Source organism: Oncorhynchus nerka, linkage group LG1 (genome assembly GCF_034236695.1).
Source record: "Oncorhynchus nerka isolate Pitt River linkage group LG1, Oner_Uvic_2.0, whole genome shotgun sequence".
Classification (NCBI taxonomy): domain Eukaryota; kingdom Metazoa; phylum Chordata; class Actinopteri; order Salmoniformes; family Salmonidae; genus Oncorhynchus; species Oncorhynchus nerka.
In genome coordinates, this window is record NC_088396.1 from 58701404 (window position 1) to 58726407 (window position 25004).

The 25004-nt window shown below is 41.6% G+C and overlaps 1 protein-coding gene across 1 annotated transcript in view; it reads left to right on the forward strand.

Annotated features, from left to right (window-relative positions):
* The window catches only part of dip2a (disco-interacting protein 2 homolog A), a 299931-nt gene that overhangs the window by 233425 nt on the left and 41502 nt on the right, over positions 1–25004 (forward strand). The window contains exons 22-27 of the mRNA XM_065019803.1: positions 428–629; positions 4473–4582; positions 5598–5678; positions 6727–6850; positions 19247–19368; positions 23656–23767. Coding sequence (XP_064875875.1) covers positions 428–629; positions 4473–4582; positions 5598–5678; positions 6727–6850; positions 19247–19368; positions 23656–23767 — 751 coding nt within the window. The remainder of the gene's footprint in view (positions 1–427; positions 630–4472; positions 4583–5597; positions 5679–6726; positions 6851–19246; positions 19369–23655; positions 23768–25004) is intronic.

The following is a 25004-nucleotide window of genomic DNA, read 5'->3' on the forward strand; positions in this document are numbered from 1 at the left end:
CCCTGCCAACATGTCTGTTGTATTTTCTACAGGCTATAGACAGTATTCACCAGGTGGGGGTGCACTGCCTAGCTCTGGTCCCTGCCAACATGTCTGTTGTATTTTCTACAGGCTATAGACAGTATTCACCAGGTGGGGGTGTACTGCCTAGCTCTGGTCCCTGCCAACATGTCTGTTGTATTTTCTACAGGCTATAGACAGTATTCACCAGGTGGGGGTGTACTGCCTAGCTCTGGTCCCTGCCAACATGTCTGTTGTATTTTCTACAGGCTATAGACAGTATTCACCAGGTGGGGGTGTACTGCCTAGCTCTGGTCCCTGCCAACATGTCTGTTGTATTTTCTACAGGCTATAGACAGTATTCACCAGGTGGGGGTGTACTGCCTAGCTCTGGTCCCTGCCAACATGTCTGTTGTATTTTCTACAGGCTATAGACAGTATTCACCAGGTGGGGGTGTACTGCCTAGCTCTGGTCCCTGCCAACACGATGCCCAAGGCTCCGCTGGGGGGGATCCATATCTCAGAGACCAAACAGAGGTTTCTGGAAGGAGCTCTCCACCCCTGTAACGTCCTCATGTGTCCTCACAGCTGTGTTACCAACCTGCCCAAACCACGGCAGAAACAACCAGGTAGGATGGGACTTTTCATTCAAGGCTCCAAAATGTGTCACTGGTTGTGCCCGAATGTTCTACAAGCCTACTGTTCAGAACCTACTGTTAGAACTATATTCTGTTCAGGACCTACTGTTAGAACTATATACTGTTCAGAACCTACTGTTAGAACTATATACTGTTCAGAACCTACTGTTAGAACTATATACTGTTCAGAACCTACTGTTAGAACTATATTCTGTTCAGGACCTACTGTTAGAACTATATACTGTTCAGAACCTACTGTTAGAACTATATACTGTTCAGAACCTACTGTTAGAACTATATTATGTTCAGAACCTACTGTTAGAACTATATACTGTTCAGAACCTACTGTTAGAACTATATACTGTTCAGAACCTACTGTTAGAACTATATACTGTTCAGAACCTACTGTTAGAACTATATTCTGTTCAGGACCTACTGTTAGAACTATATACTGTTCAGGACCTACTGTTAGAACTATATACTGTTCAGAACCTACTGTTAGAACTATATTCTGTTCAGGACCTACTGTTAGAACTATATACTGTTCAGAACCTACTGTTAGAACTATATACTGTTCAGGACCTACTGTTAGAACTATATTCTGTTCAGGACCTACTGTTAGAACTATATACTGTTCAGAACCTACTGTTAGAACTATATACTGTTCAGGACCTACTGTTAGAACTACAGTTGAAGTCGGAAGTTTACATAGGTTGGAGTCATTAAAACTAGTTTTTCAACCACCCCACAAATTTCTTGATAACAAACTATAGTTTTGGCAAGTCGGTTAGGACATCTACTTTGTTCATGACACAGAAAATTTTTCCAACCATTGTTTACAGACAGATTATTTCACTTATTTCCCTGACACCACCCTCAGAGGGCCTTCACCTCGTCCTTGTTGGTAGTCAAGCCTATCTATCACTGTAGTGTCGTCTGCAATCTTAATGATTGAGTTGGAGGCGTGCATGGCCACGCAGTCATGGTTGAACAGGGAGTACAGGAGAAGGCTGAGAACGCACCCTTGTGGGGCCCCCGTGTTGAGGATCAGCGGGGTGAAGATGTTGTTTCCTACCCTCACCACCTGGGGGCGGGCCGTCAAAGTCCAGGTCCCAGTTGCACAGGGCGGGGTCGAGACCCAGGGTCTCAAGCTTGATGACGAGTTTGGAGGGTACTATGGTGTTAAATGCTGAGCTGTTAAAGCCATGTCAGGAATTGTGAAACTGAGTTTAAATGTATTTGGCTAAGGTGTATGTAAACTTCTGACTTCAACTGTATGTACTGTTCAGAACCTACTGTTAGAACTATATACTGTTCAGAACCTACTGTTAGAACTATATACTGTTCAGAACCTACTGTTAGAACTATATACTGTTCAGAACCTACTGTTAGAACTATATACTGTTCAGAACCTACTGTTAGAACTATCTACTATTAGAACTAATATTAATAATAATATCTACTGTTCAGAACCTACTGTTAGAACTAATAGACTGTTCAGAACCTACTGTTCAGAACCTACTGTTAGAACTACTAGACTGTTCAGAACCTACTGTTAGAACTATCTACTGGTAGAACTAATAGTAATAATAATATCTACTGTTCAGAACCTACTGTTAGAACTAATAGACTGTTCAGAACCTACTGTTCAGAACCTACTGTTAGAACTACTAGACTGTTCAGAACCTACTGTTCAGAACCACCTACTGTTAGAACTACTAGACTGTTCAGAACCTACTGTTCAGAACCTACTGTTAGAACTACTAGACTGTTCAGAACCTACTGTTCAGAACCTACTGTTAGAACTACTAGACTGTTCAGAACCTACTGTTAGAACTACTAGACTGTTCAGAACCTACTGTTCAGAACCTACTGTTACAACTACTAGACTGTTCAGAACCTACTGTTAGAACTACTAGACTGTTCAGAACCTACTGTTAGAACTACTAGACTGTTCAGAACCTACTGTTCAGAACCTACTGTTAGAACTACTAGACTGTTCAGAACCTACTGTTCAGAACCTACTGTTAGAACTACTAGACTGTTCAGAACCTACTGTTAGAACTACTAGACTGTTCAGAACCTACTGTTCAGAACCTACTGTTAGAACTACTAGACTGTTCAGAACCTACTGTTAGAACTACTAGACTGTTCAGAACCTACTGTTAGAACTACTAGACTGTTCAGAACCTACTGTTCAGAACCTACTGTTAGAACTACTAGACTGTTCAGAACCTACTGTTAGAACTACTAGACTGTTCAGAACCTACTGTTCAGAACCTACTGTTAGAACTACTAGACTGTTCAGAACCTACTGTTAGAACTACTAGACTGTTCAGAACCTACTGTTAGAACTACTAGACTGTTCAGAACCTACTGTTCAGAACCTACTGTTAGAACTACTAGACTGTTCAGAACCTACTGTTCAGAACCTACTGTTAGAACTACTAGACTGTTCAGAACCTACTGTTAGAACTACTAGACTGTTCAGAACCTACTGTTCAGAACCTACTGTTAGAACTACTAGACTGTTCAGAACCTACTGTTAGAACTACTAGACTCTTCAGAACCTACTGTTAGAACTACTAGACTGTTCAGAACCTACTGTTCAGAACCTACTGTTAGAACTACTAGACCTTTCAGAACCTACTGTTAGAACTACTAGACTGTTCAGAACCTACTGTTAGAACTACTAGACTGTTCAGAACCTACTGTTCAGAACCTACTGTTAGAACTACTAGACTGTTCAGAACCTACTGTTCAGAACCTACTCTTAGAACTACTAGACAGTTCAGAACCTACTGTTCAGAACCTACTGTTAGAACTACTAGACTGTTCAGAACCTACTGTTAGAACTACTAGACTGTTCAGAACCTACTGTTAGAACTACTAGACTGTTCAGAACCTACTGTTCAGAACCTACTGTTAGAACTACTAGACTGTTCAGAACCTACTGTTCAGAACCTACTGTTCAGAACCTACTGTTAGAACTACTAGACTGTTCAGAACCTACTGTTAGAACTACTAGACTGTTCAGAACCTACTGTTAGAACTACTAGACTGTTCAGAACCTACTGTTAGAACTACTAGACTGTTCAGAACCTACTGTTAGAACTAATAGACTGTTCAGAACCTACTGTTAGAACTAATAGACTGTTCAGAACCTACTGTTAGAACTACTAGACTGTTCAGAACCTACTGTTAGAACTACTAGACTGTTCAGAACCTACTGTTAGAACTACTAGACTGTTCAGAACCTACTGTTCAGAACCTACTGTTAGAACTACTAGACTGTTCAGAACCTACTGTTCAGAACCTACTGTTAGAACTACTAGACTGTTCAGAACCTACTGTTCAGAACCTACTGTTAGAACTACTAGACTGTTCAGAACCTACTGTTCAGAACCTACTGTAGAACTATCTACTGTTCAGAACCTACTGTTAGAACTACTAGACTGTTCAGAACCTACTGTTCAGAACCTACTGTAGAACTATCTACTGTTCAGAACCTACTGTTCAGAACCTACTGTAGAACTATCTACTGTTCAGAACCTACTGTTCAGAACCTACTGTAGAACTATCTACTGTTCAGAACCTACTGTAGAACTATCTACTGTTCAGAACCTACTGTAGAACTATCTACTGTTCAGAACCTACTGTAGAACTATCTACTGTTCAGAACCTACTGTTAGAACTAATATACTGTTAGAACTATCTACTGTTCAGAACCTATTGTTACTCAATTCAGGAGGAAGCAAATAGGTGGTGGTGGTGGTGGTGGTGAGGATGATGATTGTGATGATGATTATGGTGGTGGTGATGTGTGTTGGACAGAGGTGGGTCCTGCCTCTATGATCGTGGGGAACCTGGTAGCAGGGAAGAGGATTGCTCAGGCCTGTGGGAGAGACGTGGCTCAACTAGAGGACAATGACCAGGCACGTAAGGTACAGATCATGCCTCCTCACCTTTCACCTGGACACACAGAGATATGTAAGGTACAGACCTTTCCTCTTCACCTTTCACCTGGACACACAGGTAACTTCTGTTCTGTGTGTATACTAAGGATCTCCTGGTTCTGTCTGTGTGTATACTAAGGATCTCCTGGTTCTGTCTGTCTGTATACTAAGGATCTCCTGGTTCTGTCTGTCTGTATACTAAGGATCTCCTGGTTCTGTCTGTCTGTATACTAAGGATCTCCTGGTTCTGTCTGTCTGTATACTAAGGATCTACTGGTTCTGTCTGTATACTGTATACTAAGGATCTCCTGGTTCTGTCTGTCTGTATACTAAGGATCTCCTGGTTCTGTCTGTCTGTATACTAAGGATCTCCTGGTTCTGTCTGTCTGTATACTAAGGATCTCCTGGTTCTGTCTGTCTGTATACTTAGTATCTCCTGGTTCTGTCTGTATACTGTATACTAAGGATCTCCTGGTTCTGTCTGTGTGTATACTAAGGATCTCCTGGTTCTGTCTGTGTGTATACTAAGGATCTCCTGGTTCTGTCTGTATACTGTATACTAAGGATCTCCTGGTTCTGTCTGTGTGTATACTAAGGATCTCCTGGTTCTGTCTGTCTGTATACTAAGGATCTCCTGGTTCTGTCTGTCTGTATACTAAGGATCTCCTGGTTCTGTCTGTCTGTATACTAAGGATCTCCTGGTTCTGTCTGTCTGTATACTAAGGATCTCCTGGTTCTGTCTGTGTGTATACTAAGGATCTCCTGGTTCTGTCTGTCTGTATACTAAGGATCTCCTGGTTCTGTCTGTGTGTATACTAAGGATCTCCTGGTTCTGTCTGTCTGTATACTAAGGATCTCCTGGTTCTGTCTGTCTGTATACTAAGGATCTACTGGTTCTGTCTGTCTGTATACTAAGGATCTCCTGGTTCTGTCTGTCTGTATACTAAGGATCTCCTGGTTCTGTCTGTGTGTATACTTAGTATCTCCTGGTTGTCTCCAATAGTTCCTGTACATGCAGGATGTTCTCCAGTGGAGAGCCCAGGCCACACCTGACCATCCCCTGTTCCTGGTGCTCAACGCCAAGGTACCTGCTTTGTCTCTTCTAAGACAGCTGCCAACACTTACCATAAGCATGCTGTCAATGTCTGCTCTGACACAGCCAACACTTACCATAGGCAGACTGTCAATGTCTGCTCTGACACAGCCAACTCTTACCATAGGCAGACTGTCAATGTCTGCTCTGACACAGCCAACACTTACCATAGGCAGACTGTCAATGTCTGCTCTGACACAGCCAACACTTACCATAGGCAGACTGTCAATGTCTGCTCTGACACAGCCAACTCTTACCATAGGCAGACTGTCAATGTCTGCTCTGACACAGCCAACACTTACCATAGGCAGACTGTCAATGTCTGCTCTGACACAGCCAACACTTACCATAGGCATGCTGTCAATGTCTGCTCTGACACAGCCAACACTTACCATAGGCAGACTGTCAATGTCTGCTCTGACACAGCCAGCACTTACCATAGGCAGACTGTCAATGTCTGCTCTGACACAGCCAGCACTTACCATAGGCAGACTGTCAATGTCTGCTCTGACACAGCCAGCACTTACCATAGGCAGACTGTCAATGTCTGCTCTGACACAGCCAGCACTTACCATAGGCAAGCTGTCAATGTCTGCTCTGACACAGCCAACTCTTACCATAGGCAGACTGTCAATGTCTGCTCTGACACAGCCAGCACTTACCATAGGCAGACTGTCAATGTCTGCTCTGACACAGCCAACTCTTACCATAGGCAGACTGTCAATGTCTGCTCTGACACAGCCAACTCTTACCATAGGCAGACTGTCAATGTCTGCTCTGACACAGCCAACACTTACCATAGGCAGACTGTCAATGTCTGCTCTGACACAGCCAACACTTACCATAGGCAGACTGTCAATGTCTGCTCTGACACAGCCAGCACTTACCATAGGCAGACTGTCAATGTCTGCTCTGACACAGCCAACACTTACCATAGGCAGACTGTCAATGTCTGCTCTGGTTGTTTTGTACTGTATTGAGTGTGTAAGGTGATTTGTAAATAATTGATTAACAGTGGTACCCTGATGTTGTTGTCCAGGGCACAGTGTCCAGCACTGCTTCCTGTCTGCAGCTGCAAAAGCGGGCGGAGCGTGTTGCCATGGCACTGATAGAGAAGGGACGCCTCAACCCCGGAGATCACGTAGCACTGGTTTACCCTCCAGGTAATTACACAAACTTCTAACCCCTGACCCCTGACCCTCTGATAATAGCTCTCCAGACTGTTATACATGCTACTTGTTCTCTGTTGGTATCTGATGGTCTCTAAATCAAATCAATTTGCATTGGTCACATACATGTGTTTAGCAGATGTTATTGCGGGTGTAGCGAAATGCCTGTGTTTCTAGCTCCGACAGTGCAGTAGTATCTAACAAGTAATATTTAACCATTTCAAAACAATACACACAAATCCAAAGTAAAGAAATATAATTAAGAATATGTAAATATATGAGATGAGTAATGTCTGAGCAGCATAGACTAAAAGAGAATAGAACAGTATATACATATGAGATGAGTAATGTCGGAGCAGCATAGACTAAAAGAGAATAGAACAGTATATACATATGAGATGAGTAATGTCGGAGCAGCATAGACTAAAAGAGAATAGAACAGTATATACATATGAGATGAGTAATGTCTGAGCAGCATAGACTAAAAGAGAATAGAACAGTATATACATATGAGATGAGTAATGTCGGAGCGGCATAGACTAAAAGAGAATAGAACAGTATATACATATGAGATGAGTAATGTCGGAGCGGTATAGACTAAAAGAGAATAGAACAGTATATACATATGAGATTAGTAATGTCGGAGCGGCATAGACTAAAAGAGAATAGAACAGTATATACATATGAGATGAGTAATGTCTGAGCGGCATAGACTAAAAGAGAATAGAACAGTATATACATATGAGATGAGTAATGTCAGAGCGGCATAGACTAAAAGAGAATAGAACAGTATATACATATGAGATGAGTAATGTCGGAGCGGCATAGACTAAAAGAGAATAGAACAGTATATACATATGAGATGAGTAATGTCTGAGCGGCATAGACTAAAAGAGAATAGAACAGTATATACATATGAGATGAGTAATGTCGGAGCGGCATAGACTAAAAGAGAATAGAACAGTATATACATATGAGATGAGTAATGTCGGAGCGGCATAGACTAAAAGAGAATAGAACAGTATATACATATGAGATTAGTAATGTCGGAGCGGCATAGACTAAAAGAGAATAGAACAGTATATACATATGAGATGAGTAATGTCGGAGCGGCATAGACTAAAAGAGAATAGAACAGTATATACATATGAGATGAGTAATGTCGGAGCGGCATAGACTAAAAGAGAATAGAACAGTATATACATATGAGATGAGTAATGTCGGAGCGGCATAGACTAAAAGAGAATAGAACAGTATATACATATGAGATGAGTAATGTCGGAGCGGCACAGACTAAAAGAGAATAGAACAGTATATACATATGAGATGAGTAATGTCGGAGCGGCATAGACTAAAAGAGAATAGAACAGTATATACATATGAGATGAGTAATGTCGGAGCGGCATAGACTAAAAGAGAATAGAACAGTATATACATATGAGATGAGTAATGTCGGAGCGGCATAGACTAAAAGAGAATAGAACAGTATATACATATGAGATGAGTAATGTCGGAGCGGCATAGACTAAAAGAGAATAGAACAGTATATACATATGAGATGAGTAATGTCGGAGCGGCACAGACTAAAAGAGAATAGAACAGTATATACATATGAGATGAGTAATGTCGGAGCGGCATAGACTAAAAGAGAATAGAACAGTATATACATATGAGATGAGTAATGTCGGAGCGGCATAGACTAAAAGAGAATAGAACAGTATATACATATGAGATGAGTAATGTCGGAGCGGCACAGACTAAAAGAGAATAGAACAGTATATACATATGAGATGAGTAATGTCGGAGCGGCATAGACTAAAAGAGAATAGAACAGTATATACATATGAGATTAGTAATGTCGGAGCGGCATAGACTAAAAGAGAATAGAACAGTATATACATATGAGATGAGTAATGTCGGAGCGGCATAGACTAAAAGAGAATAGAACAGTATATACATATGAGATGAGTAATGTCTGAGCGGCATAGACTAAAAGAGAATAGAACAGTATATACATATGAGATGAGTAATGTCGGAGCGGCATAGACTAAAAGAGAATAGAACAGTATATACATATGAGATGAGTAATGTCGGAGCGGCATAGACTAAAAGAGAATAGAACAGTATATACATATGAGATGAGTAATGTCGGAGCGGCATAGACTAAAAGAGAATAGAACAGTATATACATATGAGATGAGTAATGTCTGAGCGGCATAGACTAAAAGAGAAGAGAACAGTATATACATATGAGATGAGTAATGTCTGAGCGGCATAGACTAAAAGAGAATAGAACAGTATATACATATGAGATGAGTAATGTCTGAGCGGCATAGACTAAAAGAGAATAGAACAGTATATACATATGAGATGAGTAATGTCTGAGCGGCATAGACTAAAAGAGAATAGAACAGTATATACATATGAGATGAGTAATGTCTGAGCGGCATAGACTAAAAGAGAATAGAACAGTATATACATATGAGATGAGTAATGTCGGAGCGGCATAGACTAAAAGAGAATAGAACAGTATATACATATGAGATGAGTAATGTCGGAGCGGCATAGACTAAAAGAGAATAGAACAGTATATACATATGAGATGAGTAATGTCGGAGCGGCATAGACTAAAAGAGAATAGAACAGTATATACATATGAGATGAGTAATGTCGGAGCGGCATAGACTAAAAGAGAATAGAACAGTATATACATATGAGATGAGTAATGTCGGAGCGGCACAGACTAAAAGAGAATAGAACAGTATATACATATGAGATGAGTAATGTCGGAGCGGCACAGACTAAAAGAGAACAGTATATACATATGAGATGAGTAATGTCGGAGACTAAAAGGCAACAGACTAAATATGAGAATAGAACAAAAGTATATACATATGAGATGAGTAATGTCTGAGCGGCATAGACTAAAAGAGAATAGAACAGTATATACATATGAGATGAGTAATGTCTGGAGCGGCATAGACTAAAAGAGAATAGAACAGTATATACATATGAGATGAGTAATGTCGGAGCGGCATAGACTAAAAGAGAATAGAACAGTATATACATATGAGATGAGTAATGTCGGAGCGGCATAGACTAAAAGAGCAGTAGACTAAAAAAGAGAATAGAACAGTATATACATATGAGATGAGTAATGTCAGAGCGGCATAGACTAAAAGAGAATAGAACAGTATATACATATGAGATGAGTAATGTCAGAGCGGCATAGACTAAAAGAGAATAGAACAGTATATACATATGAGATTAGTAATGTCAGAGCGGCATAGACTAAAAGAGAATAGAACAGTATATACATATGAGATTAGTAATGTCAGAGCGGCATAGAGTAAAAGAGAATAGAACAGTATATACATATGAGATGAGTAATGTCAGAGCGGCATAGACTAAAAGAGAATAGAACAGTATATACATATGAGATTAGTAATGTCGGAGCGGCATAGACTAAAAGAGAATAGAACAGTATATACATATGAGATGAGTAATGTCGGAGCGGCATAGACTAAAAGAGAATAGAACAGTATATACATATGAGATGAGTAATGTCGGAGCGGCATAGACTAAAAGAGAATAGAACAGTATATACATATGAGATGAGTAATGTCGGAGCGGCATAGACTAAAAGAGAATAGAACAGTATATACATATGAGATGAGTAATGTCGGAGCGGCATAGACTAAAAGAGAATAGAACAGTATATACATATGAGATGAGTAATGTCGGAGCGGCATAGACTAAAAGAGAATAGAACAGTATATACATATGAGATGAGTAATGTCGGAGCGGTATAGACTAAAAGAGAATAGAACAGTATATACATATGAGATGAGTAATGTCGGAGCGGCATAGACTAAAAGAGAATTGAACAGTATATACATATGAGATGAGTAATGTCGGAGCGGCATAGACTAAAAGAGAATAGAACAGTATATACATATGAGATGAGTAATGTCGGAGCGGCATAGACTAAAAGAGAATAGAACAGTATATACATATGAGATGAGTAATGTCGGAGCGGCATAGACTAAAAGAGAATAGAACAGTATATACATATGAGATGAGTAATGTCAGAGCGGCATAGACTAAAAGAGAATAGAACAGTATATACATATGAGATTAGTAATGTCAGAGCGGCATAGACTAAAAGAGAATAGAACAGTATATACATATGAGATTAGTAATGTCAGAGCGGCATAGACTAAAAGAGAATAGAACAGTATATACATATGAGATTAGTAATGTCAGAGCGGCATAGAGTAAAAGAGAATAGAACAGTATATACATATGAGATGAGTAATGTCGGAGCGGCATAGACTAAAAGAGAATAGAACAGTATATACATATGAGATTAGTAATGTCAGAGCGGCATAGACTAAAAGAGAATAGAACAGTATATACATATGAGATTAGTAATGTCAGAGCGGCATAGACTAAAAGAGAATAGAACAGTATATACATATGAGATTAGTAATGTCAGAGCGGCATAGAGTAAAAGAGAATAGAACAGTATATACATATGAGATGAGTAATGTCGGAGCGGCATAGACTAAAAGAGAATAGAACAGTATATACATATGAGATTAGTAATGTCGGAGCGGCATAGACTAAAAGAGAATAGAACAGTATATACATATGAGATGAGTAATGTCGGAGCGGCATAGACTAAAAGAGAATAGAACAGTATATACATATGAGATGAGTAATGTCGGAGCGGCATAGACTAAAAGAGAATAGAACAGTATATACATATGAGATGAGTAATGTCGGAGCGGCATAGACTAAAAGAGAATAGAACAGTATATACATATGAGATGAGTAATGTCGGAGCGGCATAGACTAAAAGAGAATAGAACAGTATATACATATGAGATGAGTAATGTCGGAGCGGCATAGACTAAAAGAGAATAGAACAGTATATACATATGAGATGAGTAATGTCAGAGCGGCATAGACTAAAAGAGAATAGAACAGTATATACATATGAGATTAGTAATGTCAGAGCGGCATAGACTAAAAGAGAATAGAACAGTATATACATATGAGATTAGTAATGTCAGAGCGGCATAGACTAAAAGAGAATAGAACAGTATATACATATGAGATTAGTAATGTCAGAGCGGCATAGAGTAAAAGAGAATAGAACAGTATATACATATGAGATGAGTAATGTCGGAGCGGCATAGACTAAAAGAGAATAGAACAGTATATACATATGAGATTAGTAATGTCGGAGCGGCATAGACTAAAAGAGAATAGAACAGTATATACATATGAGATGAGTAATGTCGGAGCGGCATAGACTAAAAGAGAATAGAACAGTATATACATATGAGATGAGTAATGTCGGAGCGGCATAGACTAAAAGAGAATAGAACAGTATATACATATGAGATGAGTAATGTCGGAGCGGCATAGACTAAAAGAGAATAGAACAGTATATACATATGAGATGAGTAATGTCGGAGCGGCATAGACTAAAAGAGAATAGAACAGTATATACATATGAGATGAGTAATGTCGGAGCGGCATAGACTAAAAGAGAATAGAACAGTATATACATATGAGATGAGTAATGTCGGAGCGGTATAGACTAAAAGAGAATAGAACAGTATATACATATGAGATGAGTAATGTCGGAGCGGCATAGACTAAAAGAGAATTGAACAGTATATACATATGAGATGAGTAATGTCGGAGCGGCATAGACTAAAAGAGAATAGAACAGTATATACATATGAGATGAGTAATGTCGGAGCGGCATAGACTAAAAGAGAATAGAACAGTATATACATATGAGATGAGTAATGTCGGAGCGGCATAGACTAAAAGAGAATAGAACAGTATATACATATGAGATGAGTAATGTCAGAGCGGCATAGACTAAAAGAGAATAGAACAGTATATACATATGAGATTAGTAATGTCAGAGCGGCATAGACTAAAAGAGAATAGAACAGTATATACATATGAGATTAGTAATGTCAGAGCGGCATAGACTAAAAGAGAATAGAACAGTATATACATATGAGATTAGTAATGTCAGAGCGGCATAGAGTAAAAGAGAATAGAACAGTATATACATATGAGATGAGTAATGTCGGAGCGGCATAGACTAAAAGAGAATAGAACAGTATATACATATGAGATTAGTAATGTCAGAGCGGCATAGACTAAAAGAGAATAGAACAGTATATACATATGAGATTAGTAATGTCAGAGCGGCATAGACTAAAAGAGAATAGAACAGTATATACATATGAGATTAGTAATGTCAGAGCGGCATAGAGTAAAAGAGAATAGAACAGTATATACATATGAGATGAGTAATGTCGGAGCGGCATAGACTAAAAGAGAATAGAACAGTATATACATATGAGATTAGTAATGTCGGAGCGGCATAGACTAAAAGAGAATAGAACAGTATATACATATGAGATGAGTAATGTCGGAGCGGCATAGACTAAAAGAGAATAGAACAGTATATACATATGAGATGAGTAATGTCGGAGCGGCATAGACTAAAAGAGAATAGAACAGTATATACATATGAGATGAGTAATGTCGGAGCGGCATAGACTAAAAGAGAATAGAACAGTATATACATATGAGATGAGTAATGTCGGAGCGGCATAGACTAAAAGAGAATAGAACAGTATATACATATGAGATGAGTAATGTCGGAGCGGCATAGACTAAAAGAGAATAGAACAGTATATACATATGAGATGAGTAATGTCGGAGCGGTATAGACTAAAAGAGAATAGAACAGTATATACATATGAGATGAGTAATGTCGGAGCGGCATAGACTAAAAGAGAATTGAACAGTATATACATATGAGATGAGTAATGTCGGAGCGGCATAGACTAAAAGAGAATAGAACAGTATATACATATGAGATGAGTAATGTCGGAGCGGCATAGACTAAAAGAGAATAGAACAGTATATACATATGAGATGAGTAATGTCGGAGCGGCATAGACTAAAAGAGAATAGAACAGTATATACATATGAGATGAGTAATGTCGGAGCGGCATAGACTAAAAGAGAATAGAACAGTATATACATATGAGATGAGTAATGTCGGAGCGGCATAGACTAAAAGAGAATAGAACAGTATATACATATGAGATTAGTAATGTCGGAGCGGTATAGACTAAAAGAGAATAGAACAGTATATACATATGAGATGAGTAATGTCGGAGCGGCATAGACTAAAAGAGAATAGAACAGTATATACATATGAGATTAGTAATGTCGGAGCGGCATAGACTAAAAGAGAATAGAACAGTATATACATATGAGATGAGTAATGTCGGAGCGGTATAGACTAAAAGAGAATAGAACAGTATATACATATGAGATGAGTAATGTCGGAGCGGCATAGACTAAAAGAGAATAGAACAGTATATACATATGAGATGAGTAATGTCGGAGCGGCATAGACTAAAAGAGAATAGAACAGTATATACATATGAGATGAGTAATGTCGGAGCGGCATAGACTAAAAGAGAATAGAACAGTATATACATATGAGATGAGTAATGTCGGAGCGGCATAGACTAAAAGAGAATAGAACAGTATATACATATGAGATGAGTAATGTCGGAGCGGTATAGACTAAAAGAGAATAGAACAGTATATACATATGAGATGAGTAATGTCGGAGCGGCATAGACTAAAAGAGAATTGAACAGTATATACATATGAGATGAGTAATGTCGGAGCGGCATAGACTAAAAGAGAATAGAACAGTATATACATATGAGATGAGTAATGTCGGAGCGGCATAGACTAAAAGAGAATAGAACAGTATATACATATGAGATGAGTAATGTCGGAGCGGCATAGACTAAAAGAGAATAGAACAGTATATACATATGAGATGAGTAATGTCAGAGCGGCATAGACTAAAAGAGAATAGAACAGTATATACATATGAGATTAGTAATGTCAGAGCGGCATAGACTAAAAGAGAATAGAACAGTATATACATATGAGATTAGTAATGTCAGAGCGGCATAGACTAAAAGAGAATAGAACAGTATATACATATGAGATTAGTAATGTCAGAGCGGCATAGAGTAAAAGAGAATAGAACAGTATATACATATGAGATGAGTAATGTCGGAGCGGCATAGACTAAAAGAGAATAGAACAGTATATACATATGAGATTAGTAATGTCGGAGCGGCATAGACTAAAAGAGAATAGAACAGTATATACATATGAGATGAGTAATGTCGGAGCGGCATAGACTAAAAGAGAATAGAACAGTATATACATATGAGATGAGTAATGTCGGAGCGGCATAGACTAAAAGAGAATAGAACAGTATATACATATGAGATGAGTAATGTCGGAGCGGCATAGACTAAAAGAGAATAGAACAGTATATACATATGAGATGAGTAATGTCGGAGCGGCATAGACTAAAAGAGAATAGAACAGTATATACATATGAGATGAGTAATGTCGGAGCGGCATAGACTAAAAGAGAATAGAACAGTATATACATATGAGATGAGTAATGTCGGAGCGGCATAGACTAAAAGAGAATAGAACAGTATATACATATGAGATGAGTAATGTCGGAGCGGTATAGACTAAAAGAGAATAGAACAGTATATACATATGAGATGAGTAATGTCGGAGCGGCATAGACTAAAAGAGAATTGAACAGTATATACATATGAGATGAGTAATGTCGGAGCGGCATAGACTAAAAGAGAATAGAACAGTATATACATATGAGATGAGTAATGTCGGAGCGGCATAGACTAAAAGAGAATAGAACAGTATATACATATGAGATGAGTAATGTCGGAGCGGCATAGACTAAAAGAGAATAGAACAGTATATACATATGAGATGAGTAATGTCGGAGCGGCATAGACTAAAAGAGAATAGAACAGTATATACATATGAGATGAGTAATGTCGGAGCGGCATAGACTAAAAGAGAATAGAACAGTATATACATATGAGATTAGTCATGTCGGAGCGGTATAGACTAAAAGAGAATAGAACAGTATATACATATGAGATGAGTAATGTCGGAGCGGCATAGACTAAAAGAGAATAGAACAGTATATACATATGAGATTAGTAATGTCGGAGCGGCATAGACTAAAAGAGAATAGAACAGTATATACATATGAGATGAGTAATGTCGGAGCGGTATAGACTAAAAGAGAATAGAACAGTATATACATATGAGATGAGTAATGTCTGAGCGGCATAGACTAAAAGAGAATAGAACAGTATATACATATGAGATGAGTAATGCAAAATATGTGAACATTATTAAAGTGGCCAATGATTTCAAGTCTGTAGGGCAGCAGCATCTAATGTGCTAGTGATGGCTGTTTAACAGTCTGATGGCCTTGAGATCAAAGCTGTTTTTCATTCTCTCGGTCCCTGCTTTGATGCACCTGTACTGACCTCACCTTCTGGATGATAGCGGGGTGAACAGGCAGTGGCTCGGGTGGTTGATGTCCTTGATTATCTTTTTGGCCTTCCTGTGACATCGGGTGGTGTAGGTGTCCTGGAGGGCAGGTAGTTTTCCTCCGGTGATGTGTTGGGAAGACGGCACCACCCTCTGGAGAGCCCTGCGGTTGCGAGCTGTGCAGTTGCCATACCAGGCGGTGATACATCCTGACAGGATGCTCTCAATGGTGCATCTGTAAAAGGGGGTTGAGGGTTTTCGGTGTCAAGACAAATTGCTTAAGCCTCCTAAGGTTGAAGAGGCGCTGTTGCGCCTTCTTCACCACACTGTCTGTGTGGCTGGACCATTTCAGTTTGTCAGTGATGTGTACGCCAATGAACTTGACACTTTCCACCTGCTCCACTGCGGTCCCGTCGATGTGGACAGGGTGGTGCTCCCTCTGCTTTTTCCTGAAGTCCACAATCGTCTCTTTTTGTTGACGTTGAATGAGAGGTTGTTTTCCTGCCACCACACTCCCAAGGCCCTCACCACCTCCCGGTAGGCTGTCTTGTCATTGTTGTAATCAGGCCTAGTACTGTAGTGTCGTCTGCAAACTTGATGATTGAGTTGGAGGCATGCGTGGCCATGCATTCATGGGTGAACAGGGAGTACAGGAGGAGGCTGAGCACAGTGTTGAGGATCAGCAGTGTGCTGAGGTGTTTCCTACCTTCACCACTTGGGGGTGGCCCATCAGGAAGTCCAGGGACCCAGTCCAGGACACAGTTGCACAGGGCGGGGTTCAGACCCAGGGCCTAATGATGAGCTTGGAGGGTACTATGGCGTTGAATGCTGAGCTATAGTCAATGCACAGCATTCTTATTTGGGTCTAATCTTCTTTACTGGGCTCTAGTGTTCTCTACTGGGCTCTGGTGTTCTCTACTGAGCTCTACTGGTCTCTGGTGTTCTCTACTGGTCTCTACTGGGCTCTGGTGTTCTCTACTGAGCTCTACTGGTCTCTGGTGTTCTCTACTGGTCTCTACTGGGCTCTGGTGTTCTCTACTGAGCTCTACTGGTCTCTGGTGTTCTCTACTGAGCTCTACTGGTCTCTGGTGTTCTCTACTGGGCTTTAAAGCCCAGTGCAGATACATAAGATGTGACTCAACGGTCTTAAGGAGAATTTGAACAGTCAATCTCATGACGTTTTAGAACATCTCATGTTGTCTGTTGGAGTTTTGAGATAATCTAGTTAGACAAGCAGCTACCAAAGGGAGACAAGCAGAGACACACACGAGCAGCGAGCTCCAAACTGCTTCTGGAAGCAATGTCAGCACAAGACTGACCTCAACCCCATCGAACACCTTTGGGATGAATTGTGTCACAAACCGGCTCAAAGCCCGTAACAAAAGGGAGACCACGTGGAGATAAGGAGTAACAAAACATATATTTATTAAATAAAGTAAACTAAGTACAATATACAATGGTGTGTGTAATCAGTAGTGTGAGTGTTTTGCATGCATGAATGTGATAATGCAGGGTGTTGAAAGGTGCCAAAGCAAACAACCAAAAGCCACCAAGATGCACAACAAAATCTGTAAAGGTGTCTGCATGGAGAGAGTCTCCATGAATGGGGAAGTGGTGTATTTATCCTGGGAGACACCTGGCCCAGGTGTGTCTACATGGAGAGAGTCTCCTCCATGAATGGGGAAGTGGTGTATTTATCCTGGGAGACACCGGGCCCAGGTGTGTCTGCATGGAGAGAGTCTCCTCCATGAATGGGGAAGTGGTGTATTTATCCTGGGAGACACCGGGCCCAGGTGTGTCTGCATGGAGAGAGTCTCCTCCATGAATGGGGAAGTGGTGTATTTATCCTGGGAGACACCGGGCCCAGGTGTGTCTGCATGGAGAGAGTCTCCTCCATGAATGGGGAAGTGGTGTATTTATGCTGGGAGACACCGGGCCCAGGTGTGTCTGCATGGAGAGAGTCTCCTCCATGAATGGGGAAGTGGTGTATTTATGCTGGGAGACACCGGGCCCAGGTGTCTGCATGGAGAGAGTCTCCTCCATGAATGGGGAAGTGGTGTATTTATGCTGGGAGACACCGGGCCCAGGTGTGTCTGCATGGAGAGAGTCTCCTCCATGAATGGGGAAGTGGTGTATTTATCCTGGGAGACACCGGGCCCAGGTGTGTCAGCATGGAGAGAGTCTCCTCCATGAATGGGGAAGTGGTGTATTTATGCTGGGACACACCGGACCCAGGTGTTTCCCATGTAGCTGACGACCCTCCCAACTCCGCCCAACGGCATCCTAATAAGGAAACAAGAACAAAGAGAGAATACGGCAGACAGAGTGGGCTGGTCGTCACAATTGGAACGCCAACTGTGAGCCTGGCCTAATCACTCAACCTCAAGCAATGTTCCAACATCTAGTGGAACGCTTTACCAGAAGAGTGGAGGCTGTTATAGCAGCAATGTTCCAACATCTAGTGGAAAGCTTTCCCAGAAGAGTGGAGGCTGTTATAGCAGCAATGTTCCAACATCTAGTGGAAAGCTTTCCCAGAAGAGTTGAGGCTGTTATAGCAGCAATGTTCCAACATCTAGTGGAAAGCTTTCCCAGAAGAGTTGAGGCTGTTATAGCAGCAAAGGGGGGACCGACTCCATATTAATGCCCATGATTGTGGAATGAGATGTTGGACAAGTATGTCCACGTACTTTTGGTCATGTAGTGTTGCTAGCCTGGCATGCTGACCTTTCTAACAAGACAAAAACTGTACCCTGTTTCTGGTGCATGTATTTGTTACAACAAGTGGCAACTTTTGTCAAAGTTTCCTCATGTTAATGTAAAGAGGCACCCTTACTGTGGAAACAGTCTCAACTGCACGTCTTGTCTTGATTTGAACTGGGTTTAATGGTCTCTAATGGTCTCTTTGCCCTTGTCTCTCTCCAGGTATTGACCTGATCGCTACGTTCTATGGGTGTCTGTACGCTGGCTGTGTTCCTGTCACCGTCAGACCCCCTCATCCTCAGAACCTGGCCACCACCCTCCCCACCGTCAAGATGATTGTAGAGGTACACAGCTCTCACTAACATGGCCGAGCCTAATCTCACTAACATGGCCTAGCTTAATCTCACTAACATGGCCTAGCCTAATCTCACTAACATGGCCTAGCCTAATCTCACTAACATGGCCTAGCTTAATCTCACTAACATGGCCTAGCCTAATCTCACTAACATGGCCTAGCCTAATCTCACTAACATGGCCTAGCCTAATCTCACTAACATGGCCTAGCCTAATCTCACTAACATGGCCTAGCCTAATGTCACTAACATGGCCTAGCCTAATCTCACTAACATGGCCTAGCTTCATCTCACTAACATGGCCTAGCGTAATCTCACTAACATGGCCTAGCGTAATCTCACCAGTATGGTCTAGCCTAATCTCGCCAGAATAACCTCGCCTAATCTCGCCAGAATAGCCTCGCCTAATCTCGCCAGAATAGCCTCGCCTAATCTCGCCAGAATAGCCTAGCCTAATCTCGCCAGCATGGCCTAGCCTAATCTCGCCAGCATGGCCTAGCCTAATCTCGCCAGCATGGCCTAGCCTAATCTCGCCAGAATGGCCTAGCCTAATCTAGCCAGAATAGCCTAATCTCGCCAGAATAGCCTCGCCTAATCTCGCCAGAATGGCCTAATCTCGTCAGAATGGCCTAATCTCGCCAGAATGGCCTAATCTCGCCAGAATGGCCTAGCCTAATCTCGCCAGAATGACCTAGCCTAATCTCGCCAGAATGGCCTCGCCTAATGTCGCCAGAATGGCCTGATCTCGCCAGAATGGCCTCGCCTAATGTCGCCAGAATGGCCTGATCTTGCCAGAATGGCCTCGCCTAATCTCGCCAGAATGGCCTAGCCTAATCTCGCCAACATGACCTAGCCTAATCTCCTAGCCTAATCTCGCCAACATGACCTAGCCTAATCTCCTAGCCTAATCTCGACAACATGACCTAGCCTAATCACGCCAGAATGGCCTAGCCTAATCTCGTCAGAATGGCCTAGCCTAATCTCGCCAGAATGGCCTAACCTAATCTCGCCAACATGACCTAGCCTAATCTCGCCAATATGGCCTAGCCTAATCTTGCTAACATGGGCTAGCCTAATATCCTAGCCTAATCTCGCCAGAATGGCCTAGCCTAATCTCGCCAACATGGCCTAGCCTAATCTCGCCAACATGGCCTAGCCTAATCTCGCCAACATGGCCTAGCCTAATCTCGACAACATGACCTAGCCTAATCTCGCCAGAATGGGGTAGCCTAATCTCGCCAGAATGGCCTAGCCTAATCTCGCCAACGTGACCTAGCCTAATCTCGACAACATGACCTAGCCTAATCTCGACAACATGACCTAGCCTAATCTCGACAACATGACCTAGCCTAATCTCGCCAGAATGGGGTAGCCTAATCTCGCCAGAATGGCCTAGCCTAATCTCGCCAGAATGGCCTAGCCTAATCTCGCCAGAATGGCCTAGCCTAATCTCGCCAACATGGCCTAGCCTAATCTCGCTAATATTAGAGTAATCTCGCCAGAATAGCCTAATCTCGCCAGCATGGCCTAGCCTAATCTCGCCAACATGGCCTAGCCTAATCTCGCCAACATGGCCTAGCCTAATCTCGCCAACATGGCCTAGCCTAATCTCGCCAACATGGCCTAGCCTAATCTCACTAACATGGCCTAGCCTAATCGCCTAGCCTTATCTCGCCAACATGGCCTAGCCTAATCTCGCCAACATGGCCTAGCCTAATCTCCTAGCCTTATCTCGCCAACATGGCCTAGCCTAATCTCGCCAACATGGCCTAGCCTAATCTCGCCAACATGGCCTAGCCTAATCTCGCCAACATGGCCTAGCCTAATCTCACTAACATGGCCTAGCCTAATCTCCTAGCCTTATCTCGCCAACATGGCCTAGCCTAATCTCGCCAACATGGCCTAGCCTAATCTCGCCAACATGGCCTAGCCTAATCTCCTAGCCTTATCTCGCCAACATGGCCTAGCCTAATCTCGCCAACACGGCCTAGCCTAATCTCGCTAATATTAGAGTAATTATCAATCATTTTACCCACTGTCAAGAAGATGGTAGAGGTACACAGCTGTCACTAACATAACTATGGGTGACTTCGGCGATGTCATTTACAAAATAGCCTCCAACACTCTACTCAGCAAATTGGATGCAGTCTATCACAGTGCCATCCGTTTTGTCACCAAAGCCCCATTTTGTTATGGCTGCAATCCCAATACCGGGATCGATATGACAACTACCAGTGAAAATAGAGAGCGCCAAATTCAAACCACAGAAATCTCATAATTACAATTCCTAAAACATACATGTGTTTTATATCATTTTAAAGGTAATCCTGTTGTTAATCCCACCAACGTGTCCGATTTCAAATAGGCTTTTCAGCGAAAGCACTACAAACGATTATGTTAGGTCTCCACCAAAACCACAATAAGCACAGCCATTTTCCAAAAAGCAGAAATAAAGATAAAATGAATCACTAACCTTGAATTATCTTCATCAGATGACACTCATAGGACTTCATGTTACACAATACATGCATGTTTTGTTTGATAAAGTTCATATTTATATAAATAAATCTGAGTTTACATTGGCTTATTAGATTCACTAGTTCCAAAAACATCAAGTGATTTTGCATAGCCACATCGTTTCAACAGAAATGCTCATCATAAATGTAGATGGTAATATAAGTTATACATATGGAATGATAGATATACCTCTCCTTAATGCAACCACTGTGTCAGATTTTTAAAAAAGTTTACGGAGAAAGCAACCCATGCAATAATCTCAGAACAGAAGCCAAATTAGCCGCCATGTTGGAGTCAACAGAAACCAGAAAATACATGATAAATGTTTCCTTACCTTTGATGAACTTCATCAGAATGCAGTCCTAGGAATCCCAGGTCCACAATAAATGCTTGATTTGTTCGAAAATGTCTGTTATTTATGTCCAATTAGCTACTTTGGTTAGCGCATTTGGTTAACAATTCCAAAGTCACAAAGCGCGTCTACTATAACGTGACGAAATGTCCAAAAGTTCCGTAACAGTCAGTAGAAACATGTCAAACGATGTACTGAATCAATCTTTAGAATGTTGTTTACATATATCTTGAAGAATGTTTCAACTGGTGAATTAGAATGACTTCTAATGACCGGTGGAACACAGGTCCTTCCCCTGTGAACGTGCATGGTGTAAGAATGGTCAACTCGTGGCACTGGTGACTATTTCCTGTGTCATTCGACCCCCCTTCACATTAGAGTCATCAGAAAACTTTCTATTGACTGTTGACATCTAGTGGAAGGCGTAGGAAGTGAAAACACATCCATATCTTGCTGTAATTTCAATGAGAAGCTTGGTTGAAAATCTGCCACCCCCAGAAAAGAAAACAACAGGAAGTGGAATTTCTCAGGTTTTTGCCTGCTATATGAGTTCTGTTATACTCACAGACATAATTCAAACAGTTTTAGAAACTTCAGAGTGTTTTCTATCCAATACTAATAATGATATGCATATAATAGCAACTGAGACTGAGGAGCTGGCCGTTTACAATGGGCACCTTTTCATCCAAGCTACTCAATACTGCCCCTACAGCCATAAAAAGATAAACTACCCACCACTGCGACCTGTATGCTCTCCTTGGCTGGCCCTCGCTTCATATTCGTCGCCAAACCCACTGGCTCCAGGTCATCTATAAGTCTTTGCTAGGTAAAGCCCCGCCTTATCTCAGCTCACTGGTCACCATAGCAACACCCACCCGTAGCACGCGCTCCAGCAGGTATATTTCACTGGTCACCCCCAAAGCCAATTCCTCCATTGGCCGTCTTTCCTTCCAGTTCTCTGCTGCCAATGACTGGAACGAACTGCAAAAATTGCTGAAGCTGGATACTCATATCTCCCTCACTAGCTTTAAGCACCAGCTGTCAGAGTAGCTCACAGATCACTGCACCTGTACATAGCCCATCTGTAAATAGCCCATCTACCTACCTCATTCCCATACTGTTGTTTATTTATTTATTTATTCTCCTTTGCACCCCAGTATCTCTACTTGCACACTCATCTTCTGCACATCTATCACTTCAGTGTTTAATTGCTATATTGTAATTATTTCGCCACGGTATATAGACTTTTTTTGTGTTATTGACTGTGTTTGTTTGTTCCATGTGTAACTGTGTTGTTTGTGTCACTGCTTTGCTTTATCTTGGTCAGGTCGCAATTGTAAATGAGAAGTTGTTCTCAACCTTACCTGGTTAAATAAAGGTGAAATAACCCAAATAACACTGTGTGACAGGTCAGTAAATCGGTGTGTATCCTGACCACCCAAGCAATAATGAAGCTGTTGAAGTCCAAAGAGGCTGCGGCTGCTGTGGACGTCAAGTCATGGCCGATGGTACTGGACACAGGTAACAAACCCTCATTTTACTCAAATCTAATTGTATAAGTCACATGCGCCGAATACAACCGGTGTAGACCTTACAGTGAAATGCTTACTTACGTGCCCTTAACCAACAATGCAGTTTATAAAAAAACATAAGAAATAAACAAGTCATTAAAGAGCAAAATAATAATAGCGAGACTATATACAGGGGGTACCGGTACAGAGTCAATGTGGAGGCTGTATACAGGTAGTACCGGTACAGAGTCAATATGGAGGCTATATACAGGGGGTACCGGTACAGAGTCAATGTGGAGGCTATATACAGGGGGTACCGGTACAGAGTCAATGTGGAGTCTATATACAGGGGGTACCGGTACAGAGTCAATGTGGAGGCTGTATACAGGTAGTACCGGTACAGAGTCAATATGGAGGCTATATACAGGGGGTACCGGTACAGAGTCAATGTGGAGGCTATATACAGGGGGTACCGGTACAGAGTCAATGTGGAGGCTATATACAGGGGGTACCGGTACAGAGTCAATGTGGAGGCTATATACAGGGGGTACCGGTACAGAGTCAATGTGGAGGCTATATACAGTGTAGGAGGCATAGTCTGGGCAGCCATTTGATTAGATGTTCAGGAGTCTTATATCTTGGGGGTAGAAGCTGTTTAGAAGCCTCTTGAACCAAGACTTGGCTCTCCCGTACTGCTTGATGTGTGGTAGTAGAGAGAACAGTCTATGACTAGGGTGACTGGAGTCTTTGACAATTTTTAGGGTCTTCCTCTAACACCGCCTGGTATAGATGTCCCGGATGGCAGGAAGCTTGGCCCCAGTGATGTACTGGGCTGTTCGCACTACCCTCTATAGGGTCTTCCTCTGACACCGCCTGGTATAGAGGTCCTGGATGGCAGGAAGCTTGGCCCCAGTGATGTACTGGGCCATTCTCACTACCCTCTGTAATGCCTTGCAGTCAGAGGCCGAGCAGTTGACATACCAGGTAGTGATGCTCTCGATGGTGCAGCTGTAGAACCTTTTGAGGATCTGAGGACCCATGCCAAATCTTTTCAGTCTCCTGATGGGGAATAGGTTTTGTCGTGCTCTCTTCACAACTGTCTTGGTGTGCTTGGACCATGTTAGTTTGTTGGAGATGTGGACACCAAGGAACTTGAAGCTCTCAACCTGCTCTACTGCAGCTCCGAGAATGAGAATGGGGACGTGCTTGATCCTCTTTTTCCTGTAGTCCACAGTCATCTCCTTTGT